Raw genomic sequence first — 21853 nt, 5'->3', positions numbered from 1 at the left:
GCTCCTCCTGCTCTATTAGATCCTGCCTGAAGATCACATACCATTTTCAACATGATCCTAAGCACCAGGGGGCACTCACTGCGAGTGGAAGAAAAGCGATTCCGGCAGCTAAATAGAAAGGGTTCTTTACAGTTAGAGCAGTCAGACTGTGGAATGCCGACCACAAGAGGTAGTAATGGCAGATACTATAACAGCTTTTATATCAGGGCTGGATGATTTCCTCAGTACACACAACATTGCTGGTTATAATTGAGTGACTTAGTGACAAAATGTATAATTGGTGGAGGAAGGTTGAACTAGATGGACCTAGGTGATTTTTCAACCTATGAAACTATGTAAGTTCCCTTTAAAAGGATATTCCCATCTCCAAGATCCTATCCCAATATATAGTAGGTGTAATAATAATAATATTAGCAAATACCTCCAATTAGAAATGTAATATAGTTTTTCTGATTCACTATGTCGCTTACCTCATGTTCAGGGCATTGTGGGACCCTAGGTAGTTAGGTATCCATGGTTACGAGCACACATACAGTCACAGCTATTTAGTTAGTTAGTCAGTTGCTTGTGGTCGTAACCATGGATACTTATGGTCCTGCAATGCCCTGAACATGAGGTAAGCGAAAGGAACTATACTACATTTCTAATTGAAGGTATTTGCCAATATTATTATTACTTCTCCTACTACATATTGGGATAGGATCTTGGAGATGGGAATAACCCTTTAATTTACACAATCCCTGTATTTTCCCTCCCAATATCCTTAGATAAGACTATGCCCTGCTACCCAACTGCCTTTTAAAATCAATGTTACAAAACCTAAGTCACATGGCCACACTAAGGCTGCTTTCACACATCCAGTTTTAGCAGAGCCGGCCAATCCGGCTCTAAAACCTATGCAAAAACCACATCCTTTGCATACGTTTTTGATATGTGGCCCGTCCGTTTTTTGCCGCTTGCGGCAGGCTACTGAGCATGCGCAGTGGAAAAAAACGCATGCAGCAGCCGGATGCAGTGTTTGCCGCAGGACGCCGCATGCGGCGTCCATAGGCATGCATTGCAAATCGCGCCGCATCAGCCGGATGCGGCGCAATGCGGTTTTTTTTTGCCGGACAAAAAAAACGTGCCAGGCAACGTTCCATCCGGCCGCCGCATCGGCTAAATCTGCCGCATGCGGCAAAAAACGGACGGAACGCAAGCTCATGCGGCACAATACGGCACTAATGTAAGTCTATGCAAAAAAAAAACGCAACCGGCGGCAAAAAAAAACGGTTGCGGTTTTTCTGCAAAGTGCCGGATTGTGCCGGACAGGAAAAACCAGATGTGTGAAAGCAGCCTAAGCAGAAAAAGTGACCTAATTTAAGACTACATTATACCTCCACAGTGCCGCAGTCACAATCTTCACCATTTTCTCTGAATTTATTGCCGCACACAGGAGTAGACAGGATTTCATCCTTGCTTGGCTGGTCCTTCATACATACAGGCATATGATCCAGGATAAATTTCTGATACTCTTGTCGGCTGCAGGAGCTGAAGGTTCTCGGGGTATTATAACTGTATGGAGGGGAAGAGTTATAGAAGTGAGATATTTACCACCCACAGGTGTTTATATACCTTGGTACTCAGTAGTGATGAGCGGGCACTACCATGCTCGGGTGCTCGGTACTGGTAACTAGTGATGAGCGGACACTACCATGCTCGGGTGCTCGGTACTGGTAACTAGTAATGAGTGGGCACTACCATGCTGTGGTGCTCAGTACTGGTAACTAGTGATGAGCGGACACTACCATGCTCGGGTGCTCGGTACTGGTAACTAGTGATGAGTGAGCACTACCATGCTCGGGTGCTCTGTACTGGTAACTAGTGATGAGCGGGCACTACCATGCTCGGGTGCTCAGTACTCGTAACTAGTGATGAGCGGGCACTACCATGCTCTGGTGCTGGGTACTCGTAACTAGTGATGAGCGGGCACTACCATGCTCGGGTTTTGTAACTAGTGATGAGCGGGCACTACCATGCTCGGGTGCTCTGTACTCGTAACTAGTGGTGAGTGAGCACTACCATGCTCGGGTGCTCGTTACTGGTAACTAGTGATGAGCGGGCACTACCATGCTCGGGTTTTGTAACTAGTGATGAGCGAGCACTACCATGCTCGGGTGCTCAGTACTCGTAACTAGTGGTGAGTGAGCACTACCATGTTCGGGTGCTCGGTACTCGTAACTAGTAATGAGTGGGCACTACCATGCTCAGGTGTTCTCTACTCGTAACTAGTGATGAGCGGGCACTACCATGCTGGGGTGCTCAGTACTTGTAACTAGTGATGAGTGGGCACTACCATGCTCAGGTGCTCTGTACTCGTAACTAGTAATGAGTGAGCACTACCATGCTCGGGTGCTCGGTACTCGTAACTAGTGGTGAGTGGTCACTACCATGCTGTCACACTCCCGATGCCTCAGCACCGCTCCTTACCCGCTGATCCGGTCGCACCATCCCGGCACCGCTCCGTACCCACTGATCCGGCCTCACCGTCATTGCACTGCTCCTTAACCACTGATCCAGTCCACGTGTCCACCGGTCATGGCTGCCGCTCCCGCTCGTGCTCTCCTGTGTCCTGCTCTTGGTCTTATGAGTCTGACTCTGAGTCTTAGCCACATGGTTCTGTATAGGACCAGGCCGCGCCCACTCTCCTGGTCTTATAGGCCCAGCACACCTGCAGCAGGAAATGACATGAGGCTGTGCTGGGTATATAAGACTGGCCTTTCCATGTGGGCGGCGCCTGATCAATGTGTCCTGAAGCTTGTCTTTTGAGCTAGGTGCTCAGGTCCCCTTGTGCTGTGTCCTGTGTCCTGTTACCGGGAGTACTGTTTGTCTTTGCTACCGGGTACCTGTGCCTGTTTCCTGTATTGTCCTAAAGAACTCCGTGACCCTGGTGACCTGGTTATACCTGTGTCTGCCATGCCAGTGCTCCGGCTGCCGTGTACCCTGCCCTCCGGTGGGGTGCATGGTCCAGTGGATCCACCTCTTGGGCCTACCAGTCCTCCCTGCCCTGACAGATTGATCAGGCCATGGATCCCGCTGGAGCACAAACGTCTGAGCTGTCTGAACTACGCCAGGAACTGGTGCAACAGCGTGACACCTTACACCGCATACTGAAGTTCCTGACGTCTGTGGACCACCGGTTGTACACGCTACAGACCGCCGCCTCGTCTCAGTCGACGCAGCAGACAGCGTCTAAGACCGAACCTGTTGTCCCCTTGGCGTCGCAACTCTGCCTCGCTGCTCCGCCTCGCTATGCGGGGGATCCCAAGACCTGCAGAGGCTTCTTGAACCAGTGCTCCCTGCATTTCAAGTTGCTTCCCCATTTGTTTGTTTCAGACCAAGCTAAGGTGGCCTTTCTAATGTCCCATCTGGAAGGCGAAGCATTGGCCTGGATGAATCCTTTGTGGGAGAATGAGGACCCAGTGACCACCGACCTCCTGGAATTCCTGCAGGCCTTCCGTGATACCTTTGATGAACCGGGACGCACCACCGTGGTTACCTCCTCGCTCCTCCGGCTACGCCAAGGAACCCTGACGGTTGGCCAGTACGCCATCCAGTTCCGCACGCTTGCCTGCGAGCTAGGCTGGAACAACGAGGCATTGACGGCAGCCTTTTGGGAGGGCCTGTCGGGCCGCATTAAGGACGAATTAGCCGGTCGTGACGTTCCCCGTACTTTGGACGCTCTGATATCCCTGGCCACCCGGATTGACCTCCGTTTCCAAGAGCGAACCAAGGAAGTATCCCGGGAAAAGCGACCAATCCGTCACATCTCCGTTCCGCAGAGGTCTACCGTTCCCCCGCCACTGCCGTTCTGCGATTCTACTCCTGAACCAATGCAAATTGACCGACTGAGCCAAGCTGAGCAACGCCGTGCAGAGCGACTCGCCCAGGGCCTGTGTTTCTATTGTGGAAGCAGTTCACATCTGCTCCGCTCATGCCCTGAGAGACCAGGAAGACCCCGAGTCCAAGGGATGGTGGGAACCGCCACCCTTGGCACCGGAATCCCCTCCGTTCCAGTTACGCAGACTGTCTAGGTGACGACGGAGAAGATCAGGTTCACAGCAGAGGCCCTTATTGATTCTGGGGCAGCGGGTAATTTCATACACCAGTCTGCAGTGAACCGATACCAGGTACCGGTGATCCCGCTTGCCAAGCCCCTCTGGTTCGCCTCAGTGGATGGTAAACCACTATACGAACCTGTCCGGTATACCACTGAACCCGTGAGACTCCAGGTTGGCACTTTGCATACTGAGACAATTGCCTTCTATGTCATCCCAAGAATGGCTCCTGAGCTCCTGCTGGGTCTGCCCTGGCTACAACTCCATGACCCTGACATCAGTTGGCGCTCTGGCGCAATCACTCATTGGAGTCCGTTGTGCCAGGATACCTGTCGACAGCCTGTTCCTCGGTCCCTGTCACCTGGGCCTGTCATGTCACAACAGGAGGAAGAAGTGACGACGCAGTCCAGCGTCGTACCACAACTCCTATCGCCTGAGTCCTTGGTGCCACTGGGCCCTGATGAAGAAACGACGCAGTCTAGCGTCGCTCCACTGTCCCTGGCTATTGAGACTTCGATGTCCCCGGCTACTGAGGATGAGACAATGTCCTGTACCCGGTCCGAAACGCCCGATCCGGTCGTCCACGACCCCGGTCCTACTTCTGTCTGTCCTCCGCTTCCCGTTGCCCCCGTTGCCACTACTGGTAGATCGTCGGCTAAGCGTCGTGCGGCCAAGAAGGCGGCACGGGGTCAGCGGTCCTTCCCCGCCTTTGCCTTGGTTCCTGGTCCGGTGACTCGATCCGGGGTGCCCCTGGGGTACTGTGCACGGAGGGGGGGGGGGCACAGAGGGGGGGTACTGTCACGCTCCCGATGCCTCAGCACCGCTCCTTACCCGCTGATCCGGTCGCACCATCCCGGCACCGCTCCGTACCCACTGATCCGGCCTCACCGTCATTGCACTGCTCCTTAACCACTGATCCAGTCCATGTGTCCACCGGTCATGGCTGCCGCTCCCGCTCGTGCTCTCCTGTGTCCTGCTCCTGGTCTTATGAGTCTGACTCTGAGTCTTAGCCACATGGTTCTGTATAGGACCAGGCCGCGCCCACTCTCCTGGTCTTATAGGCCCAGCACACCTGCAGCAGGAAATGACATGAGACTGTGCTGGGTATATAAGACTGGCCTTTCCATGTGGGCGGCGCCTGATCAACGTGTCCTGAAGCTTGTCTTTTGAGCTAGGTGCTCAGGTCCCCTTGTGCTGTGTCCTGTTACCGGGAGTACTGTTTGTCTTTGCTACCGGGTACCTGTGCCTGTTTCCTGTATTGTCCTAAAGAACTCCGTGACCCTGGTGACCTGGTTATACCTGTGTCTGCCACGCCAGTGCTCCGGCTGCCGTGTACCCTGCCCTCCGGTGGGGTGCATGGTCCAGTGGATCCACCTCTTGGGCCTACCAGTCCTCCCTGCCCTGACACATGCTCGGGTGCTTAGTACTCATAACTAGTGATGAGTGGGCACTACCATGCTCGGGTCTTGTAACTAGTGATGAGTGGGCACTACCATGCTCGGGTCTTGTAACTAGTGATGATCGGGCACTACCATGCTCAGGTGCTCTGTACTCGTAACTAGTAATGAGTGGGCACTACCATGCGCGGGTGCTCTGTACTTGTAACTATTGATGAGCTCGCACTACCATGCTCAGGTGCTCAAAACAAGCAGGTGGGCGCTTGGACAGGCGTGACTTCAGTTCAGAATATAATGAAAGTCAATGGGGAAGATCTTGTAGAAAAATGCTCTAGCTTCCCATTGACTACCATTATACCCAGTACACGAGTCATGCCCGTCAGACTGCTCCTTTTGAGTACCAAGCACCTGAGCATGGTAGTGCTTGCTCATCACTAGTTGTCTTTGATTTCCTCTAAATTTAAAGGGAATCTGTTATCAAATTTTTGTTACCCCATCTCAGAGCAGCATGCTGAAGGGGCAGAGACCCCAATTCCAGTGATGAGTCACTTACTGGGCTGCTTCCTGCAGTTTTGATACAATCACTATTTGCTGCAGACCTATCAGTTCTCTGAATGCTGAGCTTTGTATAACTCCGCCCACACCACTGTTTGGCAGCTTTCTGTGTTCACATTACATAGACAGAAAGCTGTCAATCAGTTGTGGGGACAGAGTTATAAAGAGATAATGAATATTGAGAACTACTTGGCAGCAGGTTTACAAGTCCTCATTCATAATCTAGTAATAATGATTTTATCAAAACTTCAGCAACCAGCTCAGTAAGTGACACATCCCTGGAATCAGGGTCACTTTCTTTACATTATGTTGCTCTCAGATTAAGCGGCAAAAACCCAGTGGCAGATTCCCTTTAAGCAGGTTCTTTGCTAGACTGTTAGGGTCTTGTTGAATTAGGGGCCCAATATTTTGCCAATTTGTAGTACCACCAGAAGATTGTCTGGTGCTCAAATGGGCTCATCCAACCCGGCAAATCTCTGAACGCTCTCCCCATATACATCTGCTCATTCCATTCCCATCACTTCTTCTAAGAACTGTCTCTCAGTCTTGTATTTATAACTTTCCTTCGGTCTCCCCTGTTTTTTGGCGCCCCCCCCCCCCCCACCATCCACCATTTCTAATCTCTTCAGGCAATCTAAGGCGGGCTTTGCACACTACGACATCACAGGTGCGATATCGGTGGGGTCAAATCGAAAGTGACGCACATCCGGCGACGCAGTCGATATCGTAGTGTGTAAATCCTTTTTGATACGATTAACAAGCGCAAAAGCGTCGTAATCGTATCATCAGTGTAGGGTCCGGCATTTCCATTATTTGGCAGCAGCGACAGGTACGATGTTGTTCCTCGTTCCTGCGGCAGCACACATCGCTATGTATGAAGCCGTAGGAGCGAGGAACATCTCCTTACCTGCGTCACCGTGTCTCACGCCGACTATGCGGAAGTAAGGAGGTGGGCGGGATGTTTATGTCCCGCTCATCTCCGCCCCTCCGCTTCTATTGGCCGCCTGCTGTGTGACGTCGCTATGACGTCCCACGACCCGCCCCCTTAATAAGAAGGTGGGTCACCGGCCAGAGCGACGTCGCAGGGCAGGTAAGTGCATGTGATGCTGCCGTAGTGATAATGTTCGCTACAGAACCTATCACAAGATATCGCAGCTGCGACGGGGGCAGGGACTATCGTGCTCGGCATCGCAGCATCGGCTTGCAATGTCGTAGTGTGAAAAGGGCCCCTTAGAATTTTTCCCTACTGATTTCCAGTCAATTTGAAAACAACAAATAAATGAATCTATAATTAAGGCACGTGTTTCTTCGTTTGCATTCACCCACCTTAGAGATGCAGCCATGATACAAGACGAGGCTTCACAGTAGCATCCAGATCCATCATCGTGCGGCATTCCCAAATTGTGGCCCATTTCATGAGCAAGAGTGGCGGCAACAGGGATGTAGTCAGTGCTGTGGTCCTGTGAACAAAATATTAAAAGCTAATGATGGTCACAATTAGCAATTATTAAATAAAGTAAATGGTGATATTTTAAGATTACTCCAGGACCACAGAGAATAGTCCACCACCTTTACCATTGTACAGCACATGTTTTCAACTTCCAGTTGACAATGACCCCACTGGACACCAGGGAACATAATACTCCCTTATCTCCATTGGACACCCAAGATATAGCTATGGGATGGGATTTTTTTTTAAGTTACAAATTACGGATGTTTTAATATCTTATATACAGATTTTGAGACTTTTTTATATTACTATATATATTACTATATATAGTATAGTATATATAGTATAGTATATTACTATATACAGTGGGACCTTGGATTACGAGCATAATTGGTTCCGACAGTGTGCTCTTAAACCAAGTTACTCTTATATCAAAGCAAATTTTCCCATAGGAAATAATTGAAAATCAGACAATTCGTTCCACAACCCAAAAATATTTACTGTATTTATATAAACTTACTAGCTGTAGTACCCGGGCGTTGCCCGGGATAGTAACTGTCTCTTTGTCTTTCTCCCAGTCTGTCTGTCTGTGTCTGTCTGTCTCTTTCCTGGTCTGTCTCTATCAAGGTCTGTCTCTTTCCCCATCTATCTTTGTCTCTCTCCCAGTCTGTCTGTCTGTGTCTGTCTGTCTCTTTCCTTGTCTGTCTCTATCAAGGTCTGTCTCTTTCCCCATCTATCTTTGTCTCTCTCACAATCTGTCTGTCTGTGTCTGTCTGTCTCTTTTCTTGTCTGTCTCTATCAAGGTCTGTCTCTTTCCCCATCTATCTTTGTCTCTCTCCCAGTCTGTCTGTCTGTGTCTGTCTGTCTCTTTCCTTGTCTGTCTCTATCAAGGTCTGTCTCTTTCCCCATCTATCTTTGTCTCTCTCACAATCTGTCTGTCTGTGTCTGTCTGTCTCTTTTCTTGTCTGTCTCTATCAAGGTCTGTCTCTTTCTCCATCTATCTTTATCTGTCTCTCTGGCTGTCTCCTCTTTCCCTGTCTGCCTGTCTCTTTCCCCCGTCTGTCTCTTTCCCCCGTCTGTCTCTTTCCCCCGTCTGTCTCTTCCCTCCGTCTGTCTCTTCCCTCCGTCTGTCTCTTCCCCCCGTCTGTCTCTTCCCCCGTCTGTCTCTTCCCCCCGTCTGTCTCTTCCCCCCGTCTGTCTCTTCCCCCCCGTCTGTCTGTCTCTCTGCAACACAAAATGGAAAAAAAAGAGGTAAAATCAGTGGAGCGTGGGGTTTTCTTTTTATAAGATATTTTTATCATTTTTTTTTGAGGAAGTGAAAAGTTCCCTTTAAAATTTCTCCCCCGTAGCCATTTCCATTAAGCTACACCCACTCCTTACATGCCTCTTTGCTTTGTACATTTGTCATGTAGGGCACGGGGCAGGCAGTGTGTAGTAGTCGTGGTAGCAACAGTCTCTTTCCCCCGTCTGTCTCTTTCCCCCGTCTGTCTTTGTCTGTCTCTTTCACCATCTGTCTGTCTGTATCTCTCTGTCTCTCTTTGTCTGTCTCTCTGTATCTGTCTCTCTATCCGTCTCTGCTATTAAAACCAGTAGTTCCAGGCTCCATTTACTTTAATGTAGGCATGTTTTTTGGAGAGTAACTGTAAAACGCGAGGTTAAATTTTCTTCTCAAAACATAGTCTACGACATTCCCTGGGTCACGAGGGGTCTGTGCAAAATTTCGTGATTGTAAATGCGACGGTGCGGATTCCTTTAGCGGACACACAGACACACAGACACACAGACACACATACACTGAGCTTTATATATTAGACTAGCTGTAGTACCCGGGCGTTGCCCGGGATAGTAACTATCTCTCTTCGAGTTTCTGTCTGTCTCTGTCTGTCTCTGTCTGTATCAGTTTCTCTGTCTGTCTCTGTATCAGTCTCTGTCTGTCTCTCTCTCTATCTGTGTCTCTATCTCTGTGTCTCTCTCTTTCTCTGTGTCTGTCTGTCTGTCTCGTTTCCTGTCTCTCATTTCCCGTCTGTCTTGTTTTCCGTCTGTCTCGTTTCCCAGCTGTCTCATTTCCCGGCTGTCTCGTTTTCCGTCTGTCTCGTTTCCCAGCTGTCTCATTTCCCGGCTGTCTCGTTTTCCGTCTGTCTCGTTTCCCGGCTGTCTCATTTCCCGGCTGTCTCGTTTTCCATCTGTCTCGTTTCCCGGCTGTCTCCTTCCAGGGCTGTCTCCTTCCCCGTCTGTCTCCTTCCCCGTCTGTCTCCTTCCCCGTCTGTCTCCTTCCCCGTCTGTCTCCTTCCCCGTCTGTCTCTTTCCCCGGCTGTCTCCTTCCCCGGCTGTCTATTTCCCCTTCTGTCTCTTTCCCCTTCTGTCTCTTTCCCCTTCTGTCTCTTTCCCCTTCTGTCTCTTTCCCCTTCTGTCTCTTTCCCCTTCTGTCTTTGTCAGGCTGTTTCTTTCCAGGGCTGTCTCCTTCCAGGGCTGTCTCTTTCCCCGTCTGTCTCTTTCCCCGTCTGTCTCTTTCCCCGTCTGTCTCTTTCCCCGTCTGTCTCTTTCCCCGTCTGTCTCTTTCCCCGTCTGTCTCTTTCCCCGTCTGTCTCTTTCCCCTTCTGTCTCTTTCCCCTTCTGTCTTTGCTCGGCTGTCTCTTTGCCCGGCTGTCTCTTTGCCCGGCTGTCTCTTTGCCGGGCTGTTACTTTGCCGGGCTGTCTCTTTGCCGGGCTGTCTCTTTGCCGGGCTGTCTCTTTGCCGGGCTGTCTCTTTGCCGGGCTGTCTCTTTGCCGGGCTGTCTGTGTCTCTGTCTGTCTGTCTGTCTTTTTCTGTCTCTGTCTCTCTCTATCCGTCTCCCCATCTTATTATCTCACACATAAGCTTCTTATACTAACAGTTCATTTTGTTCCTATAGCAACCACTGACAGTTGCTATTAATAGCCCGTATCTCCCAGCTCCATTTAGATTAATGGAGGCAGGATTTTGGAGACTAACTGTAAAGCGCGGGGTTAAATTTTCCCGTTCAAACATAGTCTATTACGTTCCCTGAGTCACATGAGGCGTCTGTGCAAAATTTCGTGATTGTAAATGCGACGGTGCGGGTTCCTTTAGCGGACCCACACACACACACACACACACACACACATACACACAGCTTTATATATTAGATTACAGTAATACAAACTAATGTACTTTATTCATATAAAATTATTACAGTCACTAATACAAAATACTGTACAGTAAAAAAACCTATATAACAAATTAAACTGCACGTTAGTTTACAATATTGTTGGTGTGCGGGAGGTACCATAGAGAAAAAAAAGGTATAAATATGACAACCTTTATTCTAGTACAATACACAAAAAAAGACACCCCAAATCTATTCACCCCAAAATAAGGGCAGAGCTAGGCCAAATGTGGGGTAGGAATACTGCACAGGCAATTAGATTATACAGTACAAGCAATGTGCTCTACTGGTTAGCAGAAAGAAAGTGCAGTAGTGTATCCACAAATGCAAATTGATAAACATGCTATATAGTATATACTGTACTGTACAATGGTATTCTGTATACAGTAAACAGTATATATGTACAGAAAGTTACCTCCAGAGCGCGGTGAAAGGACAGAACCGGAAGTGTGCACGGTGAGTATTTGCTCTTATTGCAAATCATTGCTCAATTTGTAAAAAGCTTTGCTTGTCTTGCAAAACACTCTCAAACCAAGTTACTCTTAATCCAAGGTTCCACTGTATACGGTAAAAAAATTTTATACAGTAATTTAAATAGTAAATTTGGCTGATTGGCAGAATCCACAGTATTTGAAGTCCTTGCCGATGTCCTTGATGGGATTAAAGGCCCCGTCACACTAAGCAACATCGCTAGCAACATCGCTGCTAACGAACAACTTTTGTGACGTTGCTAGCGATGTTGCTGTGTGTGACATCCAGCAACAACCTGGCCCCTGCTGTGAGGTCGTTGGTTGTTGCTGAATGTCCTGGGCCATTTTTTAGTTGTTGCTGTCCCGCTGTGAAGCACACATCGCTGTGTGTGACAGCGAGACAGCAACAACTAATGTGCAGGCAGCAGGAGCCGGCTTCTGCGGAGGCTGGTAACCAATGTAAACATCGGGTAACCAAGAAGCCCTGTCCTTGGTTACCCGATATTTACCTTTGTTACCAGCCTCCGCAGCTCTCACTGTCAGTGCCGGCTCCCTGCTCTGTGCACATGTAGCTGCAGCACACATCGGGTTAATTAACCCGATGTGTGCTGTAACTAGGAGAGCAGGGAGCTAGCGCTCAGTGTGTGCTGCTCCCTGCTCTGTGCACATTTAGCTGCAGCACACATTGGGTAATTAACCCGATGTGTGCTGTAACTAGGAGAGCAAGGAGCCAGCGCTAAGCATTGTGCGCTGCTCCCTGCTCTGTGCACATTTAGCTGCAGCACACATCGGGTAATTAACTCAATGTGTGCTGTAACTAGGAGAGCAGGGAGCCAGCGCTCAGTGTGCGCTGCTCCCTGCTCTCTGCACGTGTAGCTCCGTGTGGTGGTAACCAAGGTAAATATCGGGTTGGTTACCCGATATTTACCTTAGTTACCAAGCGCAGCATCTTCCACGCGGCGCTGGGGGCTTGTCACTGGTTGCTGGTGAGCTCACCAGCAACTTGTGTAGCCACGCTCCAGCGATCCCTGCCAGGTCAGGTTGCTGGTGGGATCGCTGGAGCGTCGCAGTGTGACATCTCACCAGCAACCTCCTAGCAACTTACCAGCGATCCCTATCATTGTTGGGATCGCTGGTAAGTTGCTTAGTGTGACTGGACCTTAACAATATATCCTCATTTAAATGTATTTTGGCTATATACATGGCTGATAATATACGGCGTGTCTCACCTGAATAATACCAGCAGAATTGGAAGCACTACAGAGTGTGCTAATCCACGCCAGCCCCACAGTGCTGCCACTAAAATCGATGTTTCTGAGAAACACAAAGGGAACACCGTTGTCACAAATTACTCATCTGCAGATGTTAGAAATGACTAGAAAAAGAACAATTTGCTTCTGAAAAACAATCTACATTATATAAATTAGGAGACGCTTCTCGCCTTCTTTTACTCTTTTTTTTTAGAACTGTATGATGTTTCCTTATCTGTTCATGTCATAACTTTTTCTGCTGGTTCTTCATGCTTGCTATCTTTTAGAGACTAATAATGAGCGAGTTTCGAAATACTCGGATTCACAATACTCGTATCGAGTACTGTCTAATACTAGCGTATTCATTTCGAATAGCATGTGCAATGCAAGGCAATGGGGAATACTCGCAATGTAATGAGTAACCCAAATTCCGTACTATTCCGAATATTGCAGCATTTGGGTTTACTTGTTACTTTGCGAGTTTTTCCCCATTGACTTGCATTGCACACACTATTCGAAATGAATACGCGAGTATTGGACAGTACTCGTTATGAGTATCGTGAATCCGAGTGTTTCGAAACTCGCGCATCATTAAGAGACTCCCTTCCTGAAAGACATTGATCTTGATCTGTTGCTTAAAGAGGGCTTGTCACTTTCTCAAAAATAATTAAGCTAAATACCTGGTAAAAATCTGCGAGCGCCCCTGATTCTGCCGCTATTTTCCGTTTTATGCTGTGTCGCTCTATTGCAGATATTCACATTTGAAGTTCTTGGAGCGCACTATGTGAAATCTCTGCTTACAAACCAATTGGGTGTGTCTTCAGAGTCTTCTCTGGGGGCCGTGCGCTTCCACACCTCTCTTCCAGAAGCTGCTACTCACAGCTGACCTAGCAGTCTATCAGAATTTACCGAGCTGTCAGTGGCAGCTTCTGGGAAGGAGGGGTGAAAGTGTTGGCCCCCAAAGAATGCAGAGTTTGCCTAAAGAACAAATGTGAATATCTCTGCAAAGAAGCGACGCAACACAAAATGGAAAAAAAGAGGTAAAATCAGTGGAGCTTGAAGTTTTCTGTTTATAAGGTAATTAAATCAAGTTTTTTTGAGGAAGTGAAAGGTTCTCTTTAAAATTCCCCCCCCCATTGACACTTTAAGCTACACTCACCCCTTCCATGCCTCTTTGCTTTGCACATTTGTCATGTAGGGCACGGGGCAGGCAGTGTGTAGTAGTTGTGGTAGCAACAGGTCACAGCACAACCTGTGGTTAACCCCTCACCTCCCCTTCCTTGCACCAAAAACAGGAGACCTCCGCAACAGTCTCAGGCGTCACACATTCACTTTTCTGCTTCAGACAATAAAGTTCAGGTTCAGTTCTTTCTTAACCACTTCCAACTTTATTTCTGGGATACAGCCTCGGTCCGCATCTCGCCAGCACCAGTATATGTCTCACAGTGGTTTCTTCTCCTATTCACATGACACAGTTGCAGCAGTTGGTCCTCTGCCACCTGGGCAACATCTACAGTCTAAAGTCCTTCTTTTCCCTCACTCCACTTCATGTCCACACAGGGGTCTGCTTCCGTACAGGGGTCTCACCTTCGTACCAGGCTATCAAGACATACCCCGCCACCAGGAGGCGCACTGACCTTTTCTGTGAGTGAGGGCTTCCTCCTGTTACCACCAGCAGGCACCAACGCTAGACCCCCGACTGTCAGACTAAACCCCTCTAAGTGGGGGACACGGTTCCACCATCTGTCCCGGATCCCGCATGTCGCAGCTGTGGGGGTGACCCATAGGGTCTGGACCTGTTTCTTGGGACATCTTACGTCTCCATCTCCCTAGTCCCTCTTCCTATCCTCCTCCAGCTGTCTCTCCCTTATATACCCCTATTCTCCTCCTACTGCCGACCCAGGTGCCAGGACATATCCAAAGCAACACTGCCACCTGGTGGCGAAGTCACACAGACAAGGCATTTACAGTTACTACACAGGAGAGTGGTGCGCCAGGTACAAATGCAGGGGTGGGCCTATCCCTTAACCCCCCTACATTTTCACAACCTACAGAGAACACTGCTTTCTCAAAATTTTCTGAGATACAGTATTATTTAGATATTTTGTACAAAAACTTACGTGAGGAGCTGAGCATTGTCATTTGGTTTTCTGGGCAATAACTGTGTCTTCCTCCACTCAGAGAAGCGGTTTAGAGTGACGCCGGAGTCGGCAACGACTTCAATCTGGTCTCTAGAGTCCCAAATATCCAATCCGATTAAAGCCACAAAAATATTTAGGGGTTTATATGCCTAATGATTAAAAGTATATGTTAGGAAATAGGCACAAATATAATTCCAATGCATCCGTCTACTTTTTATACACTGTGTGCAGAATTATTAGGCAAATGAGTATTTTGATCACATGATACTTTCTATACATGTCGTCCTACTCCAAGCTGTATAGGCTTGAGAGCCAACTACCAATTAAGTAAATCAGGTGATGTGCATCTCTGTAATGAGGAGGGGTGTGGTGTAATGACATCAACACCCTATATAAGGGGTGCTTAATTATTAGGCAACTTCCTTTCCTTTGGCAAAATAGGTCAGAAGAGAGATTTGACAAAATCTGAAAAATCCAAAACTGTGAGATGTCTTGCAGAAGGATGCAGCAGTCTTGAAATTGCCAAACTTTTGAAGCGTGATCACTGAACAATCAAGCGTTTCATGGCAAATAGCCAACAGGGTCGCAAGAAGCATATTGGGCAAAAAAGGCGCAAAATAACTGCCGATGAATTGAGGAAAATCAAGCATGAAGCTGCCAAGATGCCATTTGACACCAGTTTAGCCATATTTCATAGCTGCAACGTTACTGGGGTATCAAAAAGCACAAGGTGTGCCATACTCAGGGACATGGCCAAGGTAAGGAAGGCTGAAAAACCACCTCCTTTGAACAAGAAACATAAGATAAAACGTCAAGACTGGGCCAAGAAATATCTGAAGACTGATTTTTCAAAGGTTTACTGACTGATGAAATGAGAGTGACTCTTGATGGGCCAGATGGATGGGCCAGATGGATGGGCCAGAGGCTGATCAGTAAAGGGCAGAGAGCTCCACTCCGACTCAGATGCCAGAAAGGTGGAGGTGGGGTACTGGTATGGACTGGTATCATCAAAGATGAACTTGTGGGACCTTTTCGGGTTCAGGATGGAGTGAAGCTCAACTCCCAGACCTACTGCCAGTTTCTGGAAGACAACTTCTTCAAGCAGTGGTACAGGAAGAAGTCGGTATCTTTCAAGAAAAACATGATTTTCATGCAGGACAATGCTCCATCACATGCATCCAACTACTCCACAGCTAGTAAAGGTCTAAAAGATGAAAAAACAATGACATGTCCCCCTTGTTCACCTGATCTGAACCCCATAGAGAATCTGTGGTCCCTCATAAAATGTAAGATCTACAGGGAGGGAAAACAGTACACCTTTCGGAACAGTGTCTGGAGGCTGTGGTGGCTGCTGCATGCAATGTTGATTGTAAACAGATCAAGCAACTGACAGAATCTATGGATGGGAGGCTGTTGAGTGTCATCATAAAGAAAAGTGACTATATTGGTCATTATTTTTTGGGGGTTTTGTTTTTGCATGTCAGAAATGTTTATTTCTAAATTTTGTGCAGTTATATTGGTTTACCTGGTGAAAATAAACAAGTGAGATGGGAATACATTTGGTTTTTATTAAGTTGCCTAATAATTCTGCACAGTAATAATTACCTGCACAAACAGATATCCTCCTAAGATAGCCAAATCTAAAAAAGAACCCTCTCCAACTTCCAAAAATATTAAGCTTTGATATTTATGAGTCTTTTGGGTTGATTGAGAACATAGTTGTTGATCAATAATATAAAAAAAAATCCTCTAAAATACAACTTGCCTAATAATTCTGCACACAGTGTATATGCATTTAACATATTGTCATCCGTTTGCACAAGTTTAAAGAAAAATGTTTATGGTTTTGCCTGATTTGTTATTGCACTTGCGTCTATTTCTTATCTACTTGTTGATATTTTTGATATGTTTTTCATTTGTCCCTAATATGTCTTTTAATTTGCATCTTTTTCAAAGTCTATGTTATACTGTATGTTTTTGCCTTTTTTCATTTTTTTTCATTTACCTTTGTTGGTGACGTTTGGAGTTTCCAGGTGTTTTTGGTTAATTGAACATTTGCAACTTCTCGAAAAGTTGCAAAATTCGTTGTAAATGTCCCCCCTTCCTGGAGTGATTTTTTTGTACAACAGATATTTTAGTATAAATTTTGCGATTTATTTTTTTCCACTAAAGAGTTGTAGAAAATGTCACATAACAATGTAAAGTCCATTTTTTAAGTTTACGCAAAACGAATAAAATGCATACACCATTTCAAAGAATTTGGCATAAAAAAATGTAGCAGAAAAAATGGCCACAAAGACAAAAAAAGAAAAGTGACTTAAAAAGAAAAGCAAATGATGTCAGGAGGAAAGTTGTAGTTTTATGGGAGGTTCAACTGGGTGTGGAAATTTTTCCTCCTAGTTTTTTTTTAAATCTGATCTTTAAACGTATGGCAGACATATTCCTACATGTATCCTTTTCCATTGACTCCAAAAGGAAAAAATAAAAATATGTGACCCATAATTCTGTCTGGAGGGCTGTGTGGGGCCCATGATTCTGTATAGAGGGCTATGTGGGGCACATTTTACTGTATGGAGGGCTATGTGGGGCACATTATACTGTATGGAGGGCTATGTGAGGCCCATTATTCTGTATGGAGGATAATGTGGGGCCCATTATTCTGTATAGTGGACTCTGTGGGTCACATTATTCTATATGGAGGGCTATGTGGGGCACATTATACTGTATGGAGGACTATGTGGGGTCCATTATTCTGTATGGAGAGCTATATGGGGCCCATTATTCTATATGGAGGGCTATGTGGGGTTCATTATTCTGTATAGAGGGCTATGTGGGGCCCATTATTCTGTATGGAGGGCTATGTGGGGCACATTATACTGTATGGAGAGCTATGTGGGGCCCATTATTCTGTATGGAGGGCTATGTGGGGCACATTATTCTGTATGGAGGGCTATGTGGGGCACATTATTCTGTATGGAGGTGTCACGCTCCCCGGGTCCTCACCCCCGTTCCCCGGCTCACCTGCCACGCTCTCCGCTCCCCAGTCACCGGATTCCGTCCGTCCCAGGGCTCCGGGCCCCCGATCCCGGCGCCCGACAGCTTCCCTGGACCTGGCCGGCTCCCCTGCGTCCTCCTCGCAGCCTCCTTCCCTGGCTTCTGGCACCCGGGCGGCGCGCATGCGCATTAGGGCGCGCGCGCGGTCACTGACCCTTTCTTAAAGGGCCAGCGTCCATTAACAGGAAATGAGGTTGCACAGGTACAGGGTATATAGGGGGTCATTGTCCAAGGGGGCGGGGCCTGATCTTCGTGTTCCCTGAGCTAGGAGTCAGGTCTCTTGGTGTTTATGTGCCTGTACTCACCTATCTGTCTTTGTAGAGCCGTACCTGCCTCGCCATCCAGTCTGCCGTGTCCTGATCCCCGCACGCTGTCCGTCTGCCATCTGACAGTCCGTACCATCCCGGATCCCTGCGGTGACCCGTCATCTTGCTCCAGAGGTTCCGGACCCCGCCTGATATCACCTCGGCCTCCGAACCTGAGCTACGTCACCAAGACCACCTTCTGTGACTCCGTGGTCCCTGGGACTCCTCCGCTGCCTTCACTTGCACGGACTGTTCTACTACCCATCAGTGCTTCAGCTGCCGGACTCCCTACCACCATCTCAGAGAGTTCGGTCCAGTGGATCCACCTCCTGGGTCTGCCCGACCGCCCGGCCGTGACAGTAAGATCAGGCCATGGATCCCGCTGCAGCACTAATGGCTCTGCAAGAGGAACTCCAACGCCAGCGTGAAGTCCAGACCCGCATGCTGCAATTCATGACCTCCGTGGACACCCGCCTGTACACATTACAAGCATCAATGACGCCTGCGGCACCCAGGTCCCCCGCCAGGCAAGCCATGGCCCCCGCACCAGTGGCAACCTCGTCAGATGCTTCCCGACTCCGTTTGGCGTCACCTCCTCGTTATGCTGGAGATCCCAAGACCTGCAGGGGCTTCATAAATCAATGTTCCCTTCATTTCACGCAGCTGCCACATCTGTTCGCCTCCGACCAAGCCAAGGTCGCCTTTATAATGTCCCACCTAGAGGGCGAGGCGCTGGCGTGGATGAACCCCTTGTGGGAGAAGGAGGACCCCATGACCAAGGATCTTCAACAGTTCCTGCAGGCATTCCGCAGCACCTTTGACGAGCCGGGACGCGCTTCTGCCTCTGCTTCATCACTCCTCCGCCTACGTCAAGGAACACTGACGGTGGGCCAATACGCCATCCGTTTTCGCACTTTGGCTTCAGAACTCGGGTGGAATAATGAGGCCCTAACAGCCGCCTTCTGGGAGGGACTCTCGAGTCGCATCAAGGATGAGTTGGCGGGTCGGGACGTGCCCTCCACCCTAGATGCCCTGATTGCTCTAGCAACTCGTGTGGACATACGTTTTCAGGAGCGCTCCAAAGAGCTATCTCGTGAGAGACGCCCGTTACGGCATTCATCTCCTCCTCAGAAGCCCTCCGTACCTCAGTCATCAACAGCTGGGAGTCCCGTCCACGAGCCCATGCAGATTGACCGAGTCCGTCAGTCTGCACAACGTAGAGCAGAGCGGCTTGCCCAGGGTCTCTGCTTTTACTGCGGTGAGGGCACACACCTCCTCCGTTCCTGTCCGGAAAGGCCGGGAAACTCCAAAGCCTAGGGTTGGTAGGAGAGGCCACCCTAGGTGCTGGGACTCTCTCTGATCCGGTCACATGGACCGTGCAAGTGACAACGGGAGAGACGCGGTTCACGGCTGAGGCCTATCTTGATTCCGGGGCAGCAGGCAATTTCATCCAGCAAGCCACCGTGGACAAATACCAGGTGCCTGTTATCCCACTCAACAAGCCCCTGGTGATTGCCTCTGTGGATGGGAGACCCCTTTCTGACACCATCTCCTGGACCACCAGGCCGGTTGAACTGCGCATCGGTGCTCTTCACACCGAGAACATCGCCTTCTACGTCCTTCCGCACATGTCCCATCAGATCCTGCTGGGCCTTCCATGGTTACGGACTCACGAACCATCAGTCAGCTGGGGCACTGGCGAAATCACCCGCTGGGGTGCTTCGTGTCATGAGAGATGCCTAAAATCCACACAACCCATCCGACGACCTCCGGTTCCTGAGAACCTACCGGGGCTGCCCTCGGCTTATTGGTCCTTTGCTGATGTCTTTGATAAAAAAGAATCCGAGGTACTGCCGCCACATCGCCCCTACGATTGTGCCATCGACCTGCTCCCTGGAACAACGCCACCACGAGGACGGATATATCCTTTATCTCCAGCCGAAACAAGGGCTATGTCGACTTACATCTCAGAGAGCCTGGCTAGGGGATTCATTCGGAGATCCTCCTCTCCTGCTGGAGCAGGTTTCTTCTTTGTCAAGAAAAAAGAGGGCGATTTACGTCCCTGCATCGACTACCGGGGTCTGAATCAGATCACTGTTAAGAACAAGTACCCTCTGCCGCTCATCCCCGAATTGTTTGACCGGCTTAGAGGAGCTCGTCTGTTCACCAAGCTGGATCTTCGGGGTGCTTACAATCTGGTGCGCATCCGCTCTGGTGACGAATGGAAGACCGCGTTTAATACGCGCGATGGACATTATGAGTACTGCGTGATGCCCTTCGGCCTGTGTAACGCCCCTGCCGTCTTCCAAGAACTGGTGAACGACGTGTTCCGAGACCTCCTCTACACCTGTGTGGTAGTATATCTAGATGACATCCTTGTCTTCTCTCCGGACCTCCCAACCCACAGAGAGCACGTACAGCTGGTTCTACGACGACTAAGAGAGAACCGTCTGTACGCAAAGTATGAGAAGTGTGTCTTTGAGCAGTCTTCTCTCCCCTTTCTGGGGTACATCATCTCTGAGACTGGACTGCAGATGGATCCCAAGAAGGTCTCCGCCATTCTCAACTGGCCTCCCCCTTCTGGACTGAAGGCAATCCAACGCTTCCTGGGATTCGCCAACTACTACCGCCAATTCGTCCCTCACTTCTCTGCTCTGACTGCTCCACTTTCCGCATTGACTAAGAAAGAGGCAAATCCAAAGGACTGGTCGTCTGCGGCCGACGCCGCGTTTGGCTCTTTGAAGCGGGCTTTTGCTTCCTCGCCTGTACTTCACCGTCCGGAGTTGAACCGCCAGTTCACCTTGGAGGTGGATGCCTCCTCCTCAGGAGCCGGAGCAGTGCTCATGCAGAAGTCCTCCTCCGGGAAGATGGTGACTTGCGGATTCTTCTCCAAGGGCTTCTCAGCGCCTGAACGCAACTATACCATCGGGGACCGAGAGCTCTTGGCAGTCAAACTGGCACTGGAGGAATGGCGCTACCTCCTGGAAGGTGCAGTGTATCCCGTGATCATCTACACGGACCACAAGAACCTAGAATACCTGCGGTCCGCTCAGCGACTGAACCCACGGCAAGCCAGGTGGTCCTTATTCTTTGCCAGGTTCGACTTTCAGCTTCACTTCCGACCCGCGGACAAGAATGTACGCGCTGATGCCTTGTCCAGGTCTTTCATGCCCATGGAGCAGGAGGAAGAGACTACCCAACCCATCATCTGTCCTAGCAACATCATTCCGGTGGCCCCTGTTACCCTAGCCCAGATACCGCCCGGGAAGACCTATGTCTCCGATACCGACAGGCAAAAAGTGTTACACTGGGGTCATGCCTCAAAAACAGCCGGGCATGCTGGTCAGAAGAGAACATGGGGTGCGATTGTACGCCATTACTGGTGGCCATCCCTTCGCACGGACGTCGCTGCTTTTGTCTCTGCCTGCTCCTCCTGTGCCAGGAACAAGACGCCCAAACACTTGCCCCATGGCCGTCTTCTGCCTTTACCGATACCCTCAGTCCCGTGGCAACACATAGCAATGGACTTTATTACGGACTTGCCATTATCCTCCGGGCACACAGTCATATGGGTCGTGGTTGATCGATTCTCCAAAATGGCCCACTTCGTTCCTATGGCCGGACTGCCCTCTGCTCAGGAACTCGCGGAAGCCTATATACATCACATCTTCCGCTTGCATGGCTTTCCATCCCACATAGTGTCCGACAGAGGAACTCAGTTCACCTCCCGCTTCTGGAGGGCTCTATGCAAACATCTGGGAGTGACTCTGGACTTTTCTTCTTCTTACCATCCTCAGTCTAACGGCCAAGTGGAGAGGGTCAATCAAATCGTGACCTCATACCTACGTCACTATGTCAACGCCCATCACGACGACTGGTCCTCGCTTCTGCCTTGGGCTGAATTCTCCCATAACCACCACGTCAGTGAGTCATCCTCCGAATCTCCCTTCCATGTTGTTTACGGACTCCA

General features: G+C 49.2%; 1 protein-coding gene across 3 annotated transcripts in view; it reads right to left on the bottom strand.

Annotated features, from left to right (window-relative positions):
• Positions 1 to 21853, bottom strand: part of LOC142304154 (zinc metalloproteinase-disintegrin-like MTP4) — a 115012-nt gene that overhangs the window by 28813 nt on the left and 64346 nt on the right. For all 3 annotated transcript variants that reach the window (XM_075346245.1, XM_075346246.1, XM_075346247.1), the window contains 4 exons: positions 14504 to 14673; positions 12363 to 12447; positions 7376 to 7509; positions 1377 to 1554 (listed from right to left, as the gene is read on the bottom strand). In XM_075346245.1, the coding sequence (XP_075202360.1) occupies positions 1377 to 1554; positions 7376 to 7509; positions 12363 to 12447; positions 14504 to 14673 (567 nt within the window). The remainder of the gene's footprint in view (positions 1 to 1376; positions 1555 to 7375; positions 7510 to 12362; positions 12448 to 14503; positions 14674 to 21853) is intronic.

The sequence above is a fragment of the Anomaloglossus baeobatrachus genome, chromosome 4, assembly GCF_048569485.1.
Source record: "Anomaloglossus baeobatrachus isolate aAnoBae1 chromosome 4, aAnoBae1.hap1, whole genome shotgun sequence".
Taxonomy (NCBI): domain Eukaryota; kingdom Metazoa; phylum Chordata; class Amphibia; order Anura; family Aromobatidae; genus Anomaloglossus; species Anomaloglossus baeobatrachus.
This window is presented reverse-complemented; position numbering and strand designations above follow the sequence as displayed.